The 16,313-nt window shown below is 36.5% G+C and overlaps 1 protein-coding gene across 2 annotated transcripts in view; it reads left to right on the forward strand.

Annotated features, from left to right (window-relative positions):
• LOC148944871 (uncharacterized) overlaps positions 1-16,313 on the forward strand; it is a 96,677-nt gene that overhangs the window by 37,032 nt on the left and 43,332 nt on the right. For both annotated transcript variants that reach the window (XM_089099398.1, XM_089099399.1), the window contains exons 4-6: positions 3,770-3,874; positions 5,772-6,292; positions 12,535-13,117. In XM_089099398.1, the coding sequence (XP_088955524.1) occupies positions 3,770-3,874; positions 5,772-6,292; positions 12,535-13,117 (1,209 nt within the window). The remainder of the gene's footprint in view (positions 1-3,769; positions 3,875-5,771; positions 6,293-12,534; positions 13,118-16,313) is intronic.

The following is a 16,313-nucleotide window of genomic DNA, read 5'->3' on the forward strand; positions in this document are numbered from 1 at the left end:
GATTGAGTCGCAATGTTTTTCACAAGTAGTCCCTCTGTTTCTCCGCCAAGTCTTAAGCACCTTAGAAAGTCTGAAGGAAAAGGAATTGAATATTGCTGCCGACTGTTGAAATAAATTTCAACAGTTAGCTTATAAATGAAAAAAAGAAACATTGCTAAGTGCAAAATATGCATAATTACTGGGTTACGCAATTTGAATACGAAATAACACACAACTACGTGACTTAGAATTAATATCACGATAATTGTAGGATTTATATTAAGGAAAAAATTTTCAGTTTGATTTGGTTTTTTATATTTAACTCCCATTTATAAAATGGCATGATTTTTCTTATATTTTTGTTTTACGTACTTATTATCTTTCTCAACTGGATAATAAGAACCAGGGTTTGCAATTGAGCCTTTTAGTAAATGTTGCTCCTTACTTTCAGTTGAAAAAACTTGTTTTTTTTATTTAATTTCTGGTCATTTTTTAAATAATGCTGGGAAATCCGGAGCCCCCTTCATAGATTGATTTGCTCCATAAAAGAAAAACAAAGGAGAAAAGTGATAAAGAAAGCTTATGACTGGTTTTATTTATATTTACACTACTTATTTATGTATTACATACTGGTTTTATTTATATTTATTTTTATTCATGTTTACATTACACCGACTATTTTGTCGGAATCCGATTTTTTTCACTCGTGTGTTAAAAAAGGATAGGTCCTCCAGAGACATTGCTGGCACCCAGGGGTCGAATTGACGTTTATTGAGGTTGTAAACACTTGTGTGTTAGACAGGATTGCCACCCCTAGTGGTTTGTCACTATTTCTAGTGATTGTGTATATTGCCTAAACAAAAATAATCACTAAATTTGCACAAATCACTAGATTATTGAAGGAAATCACTAAATCGTCCAGAAAATCACTAAAATCTAGTGATATTTTTTCCACCGGGCGGCAACCCTGGTGTTAGAGCCTGAAAGTTGTGTTTATACACATTTCAGTATACAAATAATAAAGTTTTTTTGTCACCGGGTGGCAACCCTGTTCATTACCTTTTCGTTTAACTTCTAAGGAAGTTCTGCGTCATGTTTTCTGGTCAATTTAAGTACAATGAACTTTTAGATATCATCTTGGAAGTCACGTTTTAGAAACGTCAGGAGTCCCAGTTTTTTTTTAGGATTTATCATTTGGATTAAGTTCTTTATATGTTTTTTCTTACTGTTACCATAAATACCAGCTAATTTCTTTTGCTGGTAGAAGTTTGTTAACATTTGTTTTCTGTAGAATTATATAATGAACTATTTCATTACGAGCAACAAACAAAAAGAGGCAATATAAAAAATAATGGTGGATGTTCTTATGCAGTCTTAAGGGGTATTTACTAGTTTCTGGAACGTTATATACACTGACAATACAAAACTAAAAAACAAATGTGACAAAATATACTATAACTCTATTTCACCTTTATTTGTTTATTTTTGCATATACATTTTTTTGGTATTCCTTCGATATACCCACTCTTTTACATACTGCTAGTTTGGTTAATCCTAATGAAATAAAATAAAATAGGATGACTATATAATAGTTTAGATACAAATTTGGGCTATATATTTGCATATTAGGAGGAGTGGGGGGCAAAGTATAGCATATGTTAATTACGTAACATAACCGCGATACCTCCCCCCCCCAAAAAAAAACAACAAAAAAACAACACTTTAAATATCGTATACTCAATTAAAACCACGCTATACATTGTATTTCTCTTCAGCCGTGTGTTGAATCATCCCGTCAAAACGGGTTTTCCATCGCGTGTTTAGTTTGAGATATATAAAAGAGTGGGTATATCGAAGAAGTACCTTTTTTTCAAAAATTCTTTGCATTATTCCTTCAGCAAAAAAGCTGTGAATCAAGATATATACTACTACTACTGCTTGATACCTCTGTATCAAGCGTAGCGTAATGTCTATCGGGAAAAATACATTTCAATGCTGTGTCGTTCTCGTTCACTAGACTAGTTTTTGCGAAGGGCATCACTCCTGCAACGGCGTCTGCAGTCATGGTTCTAGTTGGGTAAGCTAGTAAAAAGCCTACTTCAACGTGCTGTGAGGTAACACAGGCTGGGGTTTCCTTCCGGAGATAGGCGCGGAGGAAGGAACTTACGGTGGAACGGAGACCCTTATTCGTTTCTTAGCACCGGAATAGTTCCATCATTTTGTACCGAGTCTGTCCTTGTTAGGTGTATTTTCTCAGGACCAAGAACGAAGTAATGAAATTGAATTTGTATGATTCTTTTGTAATGATTTTTTCGCTTCCCAGCGGGCGTTTTTTTTATCAGCTACGATTACGCAAGACTGACAACATACTTTTTCAGTAATTTTAGTAAGCCACTTTTAGTAAGCGTAATACCCACAGTATAAATATATATCCGTATAAATATATATTCGCATATATTAATACTGCGCCTAATACCGGACATCTTGAAACACATCGTTGGAAACATTTTAATTTCCGAGTATAATACACGTAAATCTTGTGTATCCAGAAGTAATAACTAAAACCGGTATTTAGCCTTACCCCTATGTAAACTTAAGTGGATTTTTTTTTTATTATTCCGAAGCTTGTTTGATGCTAGATTTTTTTCCAAAGTTTGTTAGATTTTTCTGGAAAGATAGAAAGAAAGTTAGAAAGGATTACTATTTTTCCCAAATCTTTACTCTCTCCTGTGAAATTTAATAAGTGGACTAGACACTTTTAGTGCAAAGCTAGACAAAGGAGCTTACGGGGAAGGGTAAATTTTGAAGCGATCACTAGAAGTATGAGATATTCCTGTAAAAACGAAAAACCATCTTTTGAAACTGAAGCCTCCATAGATAAGTTTTTACTGGCTCACCCGTCTGCAGGGGTGCTTTGGGCTATTCAACTATTTTGAACTCGCGAAATATAAAATTGGAGGAGTAGAACTCGCGTCGAAATGTGAACAGAAAACTTTGGCTTTAACTAGAGCATTAGATTATAATTATATAATGTTGATGTTGTAAGTCTAAAGAATGAGAATATCTCTCCCCCATATAAAAATATGTTAAATCTTGGAGATTGTAACTTAAATGTATTCCTTTCATAAGTATCGGTTAACCAAATCATATCTTTTAAAGATTTTTTTTTCTTTTTTTAAAAAGAAAAAATGCTATTAAAAGCAGTGGTGTAATTTCGTCAAAATCCTGGAAGAGGCGGGGCAAAGTTAGAGCCAATTTTCCCAAATCAAGTGAAAATTATAGTAAAAACTAGAAAACAAGCCATTTGGTACCACAAAGGTACTATTTAGTACTATAAAAGTACTATAAAGGTACTTTATAATACTATAAAGGTAAATATGTACTAAGAAAATTTATCTGTTTCCGTTGATGCTTGAATTTGACAAGATTTTGGAAGAAACTAAATCTCAGCTGGGGGGCAAACTCGGGTCTGGGGGGCAAACTGAGGACTGGGAGGGGATGTTGCCCCCTGCCCCTTCCCCAGCCCCATTGCAAATTATGCCCCCGATTAAAAGGGGTGGAGTCAATTTTGAAACCAAGTTTATAAATCAATTTTGAATCCCTCCCCCATCTAAAAATATGTTAGATCTTGGAGATTGTTACTTAAATTTATCCCTTTTAAAAATAGCGGGAAGCCAAATATCATCCATAAAGAAAAATGTTTTTAAAAGGGATAGCGTCAATTTTAAAACCAAGTTTAGAAATCAATTTTGAACTTAAATTGGTTTAAATAATTAATTTTTATTTTTAGATGTCAAAGAAATGAACCAAAATAGAAAAATAAATCGACCGAACAGCGACAACTTTAATGATTGGAGTGATCCCTGGATGAAAGGAAATAAAAGCTTAGACAAAGGTAAGAGCTTTAATGTTTGACCAATTTTTTGAAGCTGTTCGAAGAACCCCTGAAAATTAAAATTTTTGCTAGAAGCTGTAAAGCTAGAAAGCTTTAAAATTCGTTCGAAAAAACAAGAAATGTTTTTTTTTTTTATAATAAGTCATTACGTTTAGTATACAAAACATAGAAAATGACTATTAAAAATGTACCCTCTTCGCGCAGAGTTGTTCATAGAGTTGGTGGTTCCCGACGAAAAATTAATTACAGCGCCCCATCCCGACTCAAATATAAGCAAACAAAGCCGCCTGAAGGTGGAAAATTTGGTAGAAATTGGAATCCCCCAGCTGTAGTGCCCGGGGTAGCTGGCCCGGTTACCCTCACTAAGAGCGGCTCTCTCTTCAATACAATGAAATATTCCAAAACCTTTTTAAAGATTTCAAGATTCAATAATTCTTTATTTGAACATATAAAAAAATGAACGTCTTTTAACCCCCCTTCCCCCAATAAAAAGGCCTAAAGGTCTGTTACTTACCCTATCCTAGGCCTTAGTTCCTCTAGGTCTTAGGGCGTGGACGAAGCCTTTTCACTCATCCCAAAGGAATGCTTCAGCAGTGACGTCTTCCCATTTCGGTACTAAGAAGGCCTGTAACTTAGGGCAACAGAAAATACCAATGACATAAAAAGTTACTCAAAACCAAGGCCGTATCCAGGGGGAAGTTTAGGTATTTGAACCCCCCCTCCTCTGAAATGTTTGTTTGACTCGTAAAAATGTAACAAAAATGAATATAAACAAATTTTTGCTGTGTTTTTTAAGTTTTTTTCCCCTCTCCACGAAGAAATACTTTTGTAACCGCCCAAGTTTAACCCTATGTTCACAAATAGAAAAATAACCGGGGGTTTCATGGCCGACTATGAAGAAAAAAAAACGTCAGGTTAAGGAAACTCAGGGGGAAAACCCTGCAACAAGGTGCTTACACAATCACAGCACATGAGGAATAAATGCAGGGACATTAGCATTTATTTAGTGTTTAAAGAAATTTTTGAATGAAAAATAATTACTTTATGTCAAAAATTTTTCGAGTCTTTATCTGAATAACAAAGTTTAGACTTCATTTATTAGTTTATTCAAGAAATGATCAGCAAAATTTGCCCAGTTCTATTTGAATCGCCTACGTCACAATGTATTCACAATTACAGTGCAAAACGAATAAATACAGTACTTATCAGTAAGAGACGAAGGGGACTGGCTCTTTTTCAGTTTCAAGGAATGGTAAGTCAGTCCAAAATAGGCAATTTTAACACAGCATGTTACAGCATGCAATTCTGACATCCTGGTTTCTGTCAGGGGTGGATCCAGGTTTTTTTAGGGGGGGGGGGCAAAATAGGTTGATCCGATAAACTTGCGTTAGGAGCAAGTTTAATTAACGCAAACTTGAGTTAATTAAGTAAACTACACTACTTTAGAATAAGCTAGGGGGGCACACGCCCCCTCACCCCCCTCTGGATCCGCCATTGGTTTCTGTGTTCGTGTGCTATTGACTAAATGAGATAGTTCAGTTCTTATAAAAACTGACACTAAATGGGGTTTCCACTAATAGGGATAAAAATATTGCAATCCATCTAATTTCTCCAAATAAAGCTTATTAATATTTTTAAATTACTACTTGAAATATCGTTATTCCATGATGTTGAAAATAAATACAAAACTTAAAAACTTATTTAAAAATAAAGCTTTCTTACAGATATTTTTTGCACTAATAATGCGCATAAGTATTAACCTTTTCACAGGGTTTGTGTTTTTTTTTGTTTTGTGTTGCTGCCTATGTTTTGCCCTGTATTTCTAGGAATTAATTTTTCACCAATTTTGTGTGTCTAGTCACAGCTTTGTCGCATAACATTTGTGCTTTTTGTGTAGATAAAGAAGAAAGTCGACCAGAGCCAGTCCCAGAACCTCCCGCGTTACCTGGCTTGGCTGTAAACCCACCAGTTGAGTCTAAGATTAAACCCTATGAGTTAGAGCCAGAAACCGATGCTAAATCGATGTCAGAGCAAGAGCCGGTACCAGAACCAGCGCCAGAGCCAGAACTGGCTCCAGAACCAGAGCCAGAACCTGCTCCGAAACCAGAGCCTGAACCAGCTCCAGAGCCTGAGCCTGAACCAAAGGCAGATAACAGTGAAGTCTTTGGTAAAGAAGACAATAAGATGACGAAGGGTAGTGTCGATGATGATGAGATGGAAAAGTTTATGCTGGCAGATTTGGCCAACCGCCAAAGAAATGAGGAGCTGAAGAGAAAAGAGCCCAAGGTCGATGTAGTTGTTGTCTCTTCCTCCGTCTCATCTTCAGTCAGCTCTAAGGTTGTTCAAGTTGTAAAAGGGAACACGACAGAAGTGACGACGAAAGAGCCTGAAAAGAAGGTAGAAGCGGAAGTTTTTAAGGTTTGTCTAAATTCAATTCTGCTTTTTATATATATAGTGTTCTCAGTATCCATAGATACATTCAGGATAAAGATTAGGCAAAAATGAACCATAAAGTTTCAGGAAAGATCCTAGAGACATGGTCAGCATATATCCCAAAATTGCATTATTATATTAACTTAACAAATTCTTTCTTACCCAATAGCTAGGGTTCTGGGATTCGTAGTTTCAGCTTACAATCAGTGGCGTCAATAGGGGGCAAAATGTATTTTTTTAAATCTGGAGGGGGGGGGGGATTAATTTTTTTATTTTTCCAATGAACCAAACAAAGGGTATTTTCAATGAAAATACTCCCCATAGTCTTTTATAAATTTGGGAGGGGGATTGAAAACTCTAGATGGGGGCAAACGCAGAAGTTTAAGCTTTATAGACTTTAGTGACATGTGAGATACATATTGACAATTTCTTTCACTGTCATAAAAATACAATGAAAATTAGAACTTCTGGAATTAGTTTTGGAAAATTATTTTTTTGTGAGGAAAATGCTGGTAAGAATAAAACTATTTCTGCTATCAGGAGGATAGGATGTTCCAAAAGTGATATGGGTGTTTTAAATTTGAAAACGAAGAGCTGGAACCAGCACTTGAAAAATAAGTACCCGACTTATTATTGAATAATAATGACGATCTATTGACTAATTATTATTGCTGCATTTTTACTCTCTAGAATGAAACACTATAAAATTCTGAAAACTACGTTAAAATATTCAAATATACTTGCATTTATTCATTATGGTAAAGAAGGTAAAGAATACGGCATTGGATTTTACAATCCCTACCGGCTGTGCTGATCTCCGTTTCATGGCCCTTCATCCAGGAAGTGCAATGGGGGGCTGGGGACAGCCACCGTGTACTTTCGCACACCCTTCCTGTTTATCTTCCACAGATAATTCCAGGTACCCATATCCAGGGGCGTCCCGAGGTTCGTTTTATTAGGGAGGCGATCTTTGTAAATTTTACCGAATCACTACCTTGATTTGTGCCGAATTTTCTGCAGAAATCAAGATTTTTGCTAAATTTTGGCCGATTTTACAAAATTTCTGCCGAAATTTGTGCCTTCGGCGAAAATTTTATCGAATGCCAAAAAAGTTTGGGCGGAAAGCCCCTCTCCCCCACCCCTCGGGACGCCCATACCCATATCAAGCTAGGTCGACTCGGGCTGAGCTTACAGAGTCATGCCACTAACCCCTGTTCAAACCAAATAACCAACGACCCCGGGACTCAAACCCTTGTCCTCTTGGACAAAGGGTATCAAGTCTAGCGCACTAACCACTCGGCTAGGACGGCTTCTTTAAGGTGTACCAGTAAACCCTACCCTGTTAGTCAACTGTGACTAATTGACCATTTTTCAAGAGTAGTAGAACCCACAAAAGCCGCTGTGTACACAAATACCCTGGCAATATTGAAAAGCACACATTTATAAAATGTAGCCTTTCATTAAGACAGGAAGTAATTAAAGAAACCCATCAAAGCTTAAGGCTTGCAGTTCTGACTGGTGAAAGTGCATAACAAATTCCAACCCACTTAAGTTCTTTAACTTGTACTTTCATTTACCTCCCGAGGGCAGCCATTCCTTTTGTATGTAAGTCATTGATAACTCGTATTGGCTCCCATTAATGAGAATTCCAGAATTAGCTGTTACGCCACGTTTCCATTTCGACAAACCGGAAAACAGATCCCCCAATAAAACTGCTTTTAAAAAAAAATATATCTCAGAAAAATAAGGATCCGATTCATTAGGTGTTTAGTCTGTAAAAGACTAAATGAAAATGCAACGATGTTGATTATAAAGGAATAAGCAAACTTTCCTTGTTTATTAAGGAGTGATTCCTCCCCAGACTAATCAAGTTAAGGAGTGATAAAAAGTTACCTGCAGTAGCAAGGTCGTATTATTCCTCAACTTAATTGGACAGGCAAGGACAAGAGCGGATCCAGGATTTTTGTTCGGGCGGGGGGAGTAACTAATTTTCGACTCGGTTTTCGACTAATTTTTACTAAGGTTTTACTAATTTTAAACTAGTTTTCGACGACTCGGTCAAAAATTTGGGGGGGGGGGCAAACCGGGTAACCCCCCCCCCCTGGATACGGCCTTGGGCAATGAATCATTCATCAATAAAACCAAGAAAGTGTGCCTATTCTTTATTAGTTAACTTACGTCATCATCACTCCTTAATAAAACGTTGAAAGTAAGGAATAAACTTGAATGAAGCTTCCTTAATGAAACGTGCCTTAAAAATGACTTAATAGTGCATGCCAGTGCTGGTAGATACCATGCATAAAATAGCGCGGCCAAGGACACGAAACACGCTAAAGGAATCATTTTTTAACTAAATTAAACCGTTTGAGCAGTCAAAACCAGTGTGCTTTTTTAAAAAGGCGGCAGTTTTGACGATTCAGTGCTAATTAGCCCACCTAAAAATATCCTCAAAATGTTTAACTACCCCCCTTTCGACAATAATAGCTTAGACCTTATTTGAAACTATCATATCCCGATTGTCCAATTTTTGGGGAAGAAAAGTGAAAGGTTTTGGATCATTGTTCCCATTCCAAAAATTAAAAAAATTGTTTCCGACCCAAAACCCTAAAAACAAACTAAGGAGGCTTATAAAAAGGCCAATTTTTTCCCTATGTGGTGGATTTGTATTTTAATTGAACACAAAACATTCTGACCCCCTGGAAAGAGCTACAATACCTCGGATGATGTGTACCCGCTAAGATCTAGGAAAGTCTAAATGAACACTTTTCGACCAAGTGTCCACTTTTTGAACACTTTTTGACCTTTATCCCTTTTTAGCTGTCCCCCCTCCACCCGAAGTTTTTACCTATTGAAAAATGTGTATGTTTTAATTAAAAAAATGTCCTAAAGGCTAATAAAATAATTACTTTTTGAACTCCATATAACCTACCTCTTTTCTATTTTCTTTTTAACAGATACAACAGCCATATTTGGTAGAAACAATTTTGTGTTTTTGCTGTAATGTCAACCCTTTACATAAAAAAGCTAGAAAACACAGCTGTATAAACCTAGGGCAAAGGTATAAAAAAACAATTTTTTTTACATTATTTCAGACTGTGGCATACCATTGTCATTTTTACATGACTTCATTTTGCCAAGAAAATACGGCCCCAGTACAATTAGTAGGCTATGTATTTGCACACAGGGATACACGTGTGGGGATATAGGGAACGTAAACCTCTCCCCAGAAATATTCAATTTAACCAACATACGCCAAAAATATTACTGATTAACCTATATGCTAATTTTAAGTCAGTTCAGCTTTTTGAGAAAACAAATAATCAGAAACGGCTAATTTATGGTGGGTAGTTGCATAATTTTTATGGCTTGTGTGACCTTTTTTAATTAACAAACCCGAGGAAGATTTAGTGAGATTTAGTGATTTAGTGAGACTTTAGTGAGATTTAGTGAAGATTTAGTGAGACTAGTTTCATCCCTCTCCCACTTGAAACCAGCATCCTTTTTGTCCCTGTATTTCCCTAAGAAAACAACAAAACACTTAACACTGTCCTTTGTGAATTGGTGCACGTGTGAATTGGTGCTGATTTGAAACACATCTCCTCCTCTCCTCAATTCTTGTCTTTAGAACTCCCTTTAATACTGATTAGTTTCGTACAATTTATCCTTCCCTCCTGTCCCTTGGCGGATGAATTTGAAAAATAATAGATAAATATACTACTACTACTACTAACAACTCATTACAGCACAAACCCGCCTGAGACCAGTACAGCTAGGTACACTCCTCCTCCTCCCCAGTATATTCGAAACCTCCTTCTTTACGTCCTCCCAAGAAGGTTCAGTCATTCTTAAATCTTTCTTTGCGACCTCCTCAGGCCCCATTTGCGGACAACCTGCTTTTGTTTTGCCTTAGATGGTTGGCTCTCTTTGGAAATCAGTCTTTTTTCATTCGAAGAGCGTGTCCTATCCATTTAAACTTTTCTCTCATTATAGCCCTAGGAAGCCAGATTGAACAACGTTTTTCGTTCATCTTACTGTTTATAATACGGTCAGTCAGACAGGTACCCAAAACAATCCGTCGACAATTTCTCTGGAAAACATTTAACCGACCCTCCTCCTTCTTTTGGAGTTCCCATGCTTCAGAACCATTCTTGACCACTATCATCACTGTAGATTTGAATATTCTAATCTTGGTTCGCAGGCTTATTTTCTTATTTTTCCAAACTTTTTTCAACTGTGAAAAAACACCCTGGACCTTGACTATTCTACTTTTAACATCTTCACTGCATACACCATTTTTACTAATAATACTACCTAGGCAAGTGAAGCTCTCTGATTAGTCGATCTTCTCTTTACCCATACCTTCTCTTCATCTTTATTTATTCCCAGTCTTAGTGACTTAATCTTCTCAACATTAATTTAGACCTATTATTCCATCTTTAACTCTCAAGACCTCCAAAAATTCATTCCTTTTGCTAGCATTTTCATCAAGACGTCGAAATCATCAGCATATCTAAGACTAGGCCTCCTCAAGTTCTGCCTCCTCATTTGATTCCCTGCTCTCTCATAACACTTGCTGTGCTTCTTGGGATCAAGTCCATTAAAATGACACTGACACCAAAATCTTTGCCCTCCCCCCTCATATGGGATATGTGGGTGCACTCACGAACAAAATTGATGTACATATTAGTTTATCATTAAATAATTGCAGATTTGGGACTTAAAGATTTCTTAAAATGTTTCTTTTGCCTTTGCCCATATGTTTCTTTTTAAATTGATCATTAAATATGTCACGAACTTTTAAGGAAAATCAAATTTGTACTTTTGAACAAAGTCACGTAAAATACCGGTTTAACAACCTTTTGGTATTTTAGTGAAAGCTTATTCTAAAGGATAAAAATTGAATGTGTGGATTTTTATTTCTTTTAAAAAACAGAAAATTATTTAATGGCAAAGGCGCAGAATAACAATATATTGACAAACTTTTGTTCTGTCAATGTTAATTTACAGTGTCAAGATAAATTTTGACTTTACTAAAAGAAACAATTACAGTAGCTATGACCAAAGGCATATTCATAAGGGGGGGTCGGGGGTTTGATCCCCAAATCCTGAAATGTTTGTTCGATTCGTAAAAACAGAGACAAAAATGAATATAAACAAATATTTGATGCGTTTTTTAAAGTTTATGCGTTTTTTAAAATTATCAAAGACGGTTTTAGTATCTATGAATGGAGCTTCGTCTAGTATTTATTCTATTATGTCCTTTTTCTTAGAGACTAAACTTATATTGCTTAAATATGACTTATCTAGGCTTCCTCTTGTTAGCTGTTTTTGTATAATACTAGAAAAAAAATGGGCTTAAATGTACGAAAAATGGTAGCCTTTACCTATTCTGATTTTGAACTCCAGGATCTATTGGGAAAAAACCACCCAAAGGGTTGAATCTACGTGCACCTTTAAACATTGATCACTTTGTTGCACTTAAAACTTAATGGCTTATCTACAAATACTGCACAGAGGATCTATTGCGCCAAGAGTTCTCTCTAGTGTTTTTATCCCCTGATCGTTTGTGCTGGATACGTGTTTACTGCACAGGAACTGCTTACTTGTACTTGTTCAAGAATCAGGCGTTTCGACCTTGCATGACATCGAAGATCTCTGAGATTCGTTAGGTCCATGCTGAACGGCTACTTCCTTCAGGGGAGGTAGTCATACTTGATACAAAAGTCCGCAAATCCTTGATTTGGCCGTCGTTTTAAAAAAGAATTATAAATTTTCGTGAAATCGAGCTTGGAAATACTTAAGCTAGGCTATTCAGCTACACATTACAATTTCTAGTACTCTTTTTCTATAATCTGAAATAAAAAAAAAAAAAAATGGTCCAGGTGTGACATCTAGTTATTTAATGTCTACACTTAAGGAATTAAACTAATAGAGAATAATTAAGACATGGAATTGCTTGAGTTATCGGCACGTTGACGGCATTTCCGAGGCTCTCTTCTTGACAAAAAAAAACAAATATTTTAATTTGTAGTCTCCGGATTATGTGTTATGTTTACGCGAAGCATAGCATGTTTAAATAATCTTCAAATATTAAGATAAACATAAAAAAGTGTACTTGGCAAAAAAATAGTAATAAGAAGGGTAAATCTGGAAGCATAGAAATTAATGTGCAATAAAAACCATATTCCTCAAGATAGAAAATTTAACTTCTTTTTCTTTCTTTGAAGGAATCAACATTAACGTCAACATCTCCTAAACCAATTAGCACAACAACTACTGTTAAAGCAGTGATACCCGAAAAGTTTCCAGAATCACCTATAGCTTCAATAGAGCAAGATCAATCTCAACCTGATGCAGCAAATGCCTCTTCTGAGACGTCTACTGATCTTGAGAGCAATGAATTTGATGATACAGACGCTGGTAAGGACATTGAAACCAATGATTCTGTCGCCCTCCCTGATGTCTTTGCTGCTCAAAATATCAATGAATCAGATGAAGTACAAATACCAGAGCAAATTCTTCCTGTAGAAGAAAAACCCCTCTTTACTCCAGTTGAAGCAAATAACAGCATCTTAGGATCTAACGAAGCAAGAGAAGATGTCACAGAATTAGAAGAAGGAGATGAAGACTCTGTTGAAGTCGAGCCTGTTGATCCTCAAGAACTTGCAGCTTTGTTAGCTTCAGTTGGTAAGCAGCAGGCAACATCTCAGACTAGTGCAGTTCAAGATTTACAGACTGCACCACCTCCATCGTTGGAAATAGCTTCTGATGAAGAGTCTTCAGAAGAAGCTGAAGAGAAACAGGAAGTCGGTAAGGCTTCCATCTTGCATGATTGAAAAAAAACTGGTTTTGGTTGACACAGCCTTATTGCTTTGCTTGTTTTATGCTGCTTTTTATGTGTTTATTTTATAGTATTTGTGTAACCTTATTAAGCGGACCTTCCAGCTTTTTAGGAAAAACAATACACCGGAAAATTATAAAACAAAATGCGCAGCTTAATTAGTTATGTGCACTTTTTGGTGATATTTATCTAATAGTAAGCTCTTACGCATCTTGTGCTACCACATACAATCTTTTTGGAGTTACTTCTGCGAAACAACTCAACTTTTCGACACAAAAACTGTCTCATAGCCGCATAAACTCAAGCTATCATCCAGGGCCGTATCCAGGATTTTTTTTGTAGGGGGGGGGGGACAAAAAAACACAAAAAGGCGCACCAAAAGTCCTTTATATTCATTTTTGTTGCGTTTTTTCCGATTCGGAAAAATATTTTTTTTTTGGGGGGGGGAGGGGTTCAAACCCCTAATCCCCCTGGATACAGGCTTGCTTTCACCAAAACGTAAACTATCAATAAACCACATAAACTACCAGCCAAAACCCGCAAGAAAGCGAGAGACCGGTTATCCTACATAACGCTGGATAATCATTCCTACTTTATCAGATAGAGCCATCAAGTCCCTCATACAGAGTTCCTGAGTTACAGGCTAACCGATATATTGCATTTGGGTAAATGTCAGTTTCTGAATGTGTGTTACCCTGGTGCATCTAAAATCTGGTAGCAAAGTGCCAATGTGGGTCTTGAGCAAAATCTTGGGGGAGGGGGGTGGGACAATCTGACGAGGGTGTCAATAATTGACCAAATTGGCAAATTTATTTAAAAAGAAGGAAAGACACGGAATGAGGGCACCAGAAAAAAAACCTGGGGAGAGGGAGGCAGGGCCCCGCGTGGATCCATCAGTGCAAGATTCAAACCGAATAAAGTGTTGGACTTTCTCATACAGCTCCCTTCTACAGAACTTGTGACGTTTTTAACAAACTTGAATCACAGCTGTCTGAACTGAATTATACCAATGGGGAGTAAAGATTTTTCAAGAGCTCCTTCTGGATCAATATAAGATGCTTCTAATTTGTATTTGGCAGCTCATCTTTTAAGACTATATTTGGCTGGAAAGTGAATGTCAAAACAAAACGTCCAATGTAACTAGAACATATATTTTCTATGAAGTTCTGGAAGTAAAACTGTCTGGTAGTTTGTGATTGAGGAAGCTGACAAAGTTTTTATAGTTGCATTGGTTTATAGAGAAAACATTGTAATCGACGACGCACCCGGGTTGGGCCTCGGGGCCAAGCCTCCCCCAAAATCCAAAATTTTCAGAATTTCTTGGTACTTTTTATTCAAATTATCAAATAAAAAGTGTATTTCTCTTATCCCTCCCTCTAAAAAAGGTTGCCTGGACTCATAAGATAAGATTTATTGCTGAAAACCGGCTATCACAAGCCAAAAAGGGCCGAATTAGCAATTTAGAGTAAAATAAAATGAAAAAAGAACAACAAAAACGAGCAATCAAACAACAGAAGGAAGTTATTAAAGGGTAAATGTCAAATACTTAAAAATTTTAAAAACAAAACAAAAAAAACTCATAAAATTATAAGGCCAACGTAAAGTCAGAAAAAATGCCAAAAAAAAAAAAACGGAAACTCGTAAAACTAACAAGGGGATAAAGTAAAAGGTGACTAACAAACATAAATATAAAACCTCCAAATTTGCAAAATGGGCATTAAAATTAATAACTATGAGGTAAAGAATGAGTGAGGGGGGGGGAGGGAGGCAGCGGAGATTAACTGGTTGAAAATGTCAACTATGTAAGGGATAAAAGTTCTTCTATATCTTTCAGTGCAAGCTCTTATTGGGGCAAGAAGGGGGATTTTTGTTGACACAGAACGTGGGAGGCGGGGTCGAAGGGGTGAATATTGACCAGGGAAAAGGGGAGTTGTTCGAGGGTTATGAAGGGCATGGTTAGCAAAACGCAAGGCAAATTTTGCTCTCCTTTCCTTAAGGGTGACAAGATTAGCTCTCATAAGAAGGGAATATAAGGTACTTTACCTTCATTGAAGATAATTCTTAGGCATATTTTTTGGACTGCCTCTATTCTGTCCGACAATTCAATGGAAAAATGGACTCATGCAGGCGCTTGGGATTTCTGTCCCGTGAGCTACTAGGCTATTTGAAAAACATTTTTTTTTTAAACTATAGTGGATCTTGTAAGCTCCAATCTATTTAAACAAAGCATGGAAAACGCTCTAAACTTACTTTCCTTGTTAAGATTTCACAATTAGATCGACGATAAACAACTCTCTTTTATTTGTGTCAAAAAATTCAAACATTTTTTTTAATTTGGGATGATGCTAAACTCATTTATACGGTGTATTTGAATTTGGTGGCCAGGTGGTATAAAAAATAATATTTGAATTTGTCGTCTACCTAGCGAGTTGCTTTTCAACTTAGTTCGAGAAATTTTTTTTATTTATAATATCAAACAAAATAAATCCCCGTATTTAACGGCCATCCTAAGTAAAAGTTTTACCCAGGACGGAAAGGGGTACACAAAATACAAAAAAGCGAAACAAATAGAACAAAATGGGCCTAAGACGTGTCAAAAAGAAAAGAAACCAACACGAACATTTTGCATGTATAAAACTAGGTGAATTTGGTGCAAATGAAAGCCGAGAAACAGAAACAGCAAAAGAACCAAAAAAGTGGAATAGAAACATGAACATAAGCTAAAAACCAAAAATACATGATCTTTTTTGAGGAGTAACGTTGTTCCATTTTTTGCTTTTTGCTGTTTGTTTGTTTTTTTGTTTTTTTTTTCATATGCACAGATGACGTTTGAAGTTTGTTCTCTTTCAATGTCTCTTTCATAGCTTCAGACTGTTTTTGTAGTGTATTCAAAATAGCCAAAATTTATTAATCTGCCGATGCTTCATTATTGACCCGTTCAAAATACCTGTGTGTCGGATGCCCTGTCAAAAGCCGGAATAACGTGATACACCGTGCCAAGTAGGTTAAATGTTCAACGTTCCTTGGTAGGGCTCGAAACTTCAAATATCTTATTCAAGATAATTTTGTTACGAAATTTCTTAGTTTTTAGAGTCTTGATAATAGGGACATGGGCGCCCATATGGGGGGGGGCAGGGGGGGGGGGGTCTCTTGCCCCCCCTGGCT

Source organism: Artemia sp. Qi Xiang Cuo, chromosome 13 (genome assembly GCF_049724085.1).
Source record: "Artemia sp. Qi Xiang Cuo chromosome 13, ASM4972408v1, whole genome shotgun sequence".
Lineage (NCBI taxonomy): Eukaryota > Metazoa > Arthropoda > Branchiopoda > Anostraca > Artemiidae > Artemia > Artemia sp. Qi Xiang Cuo.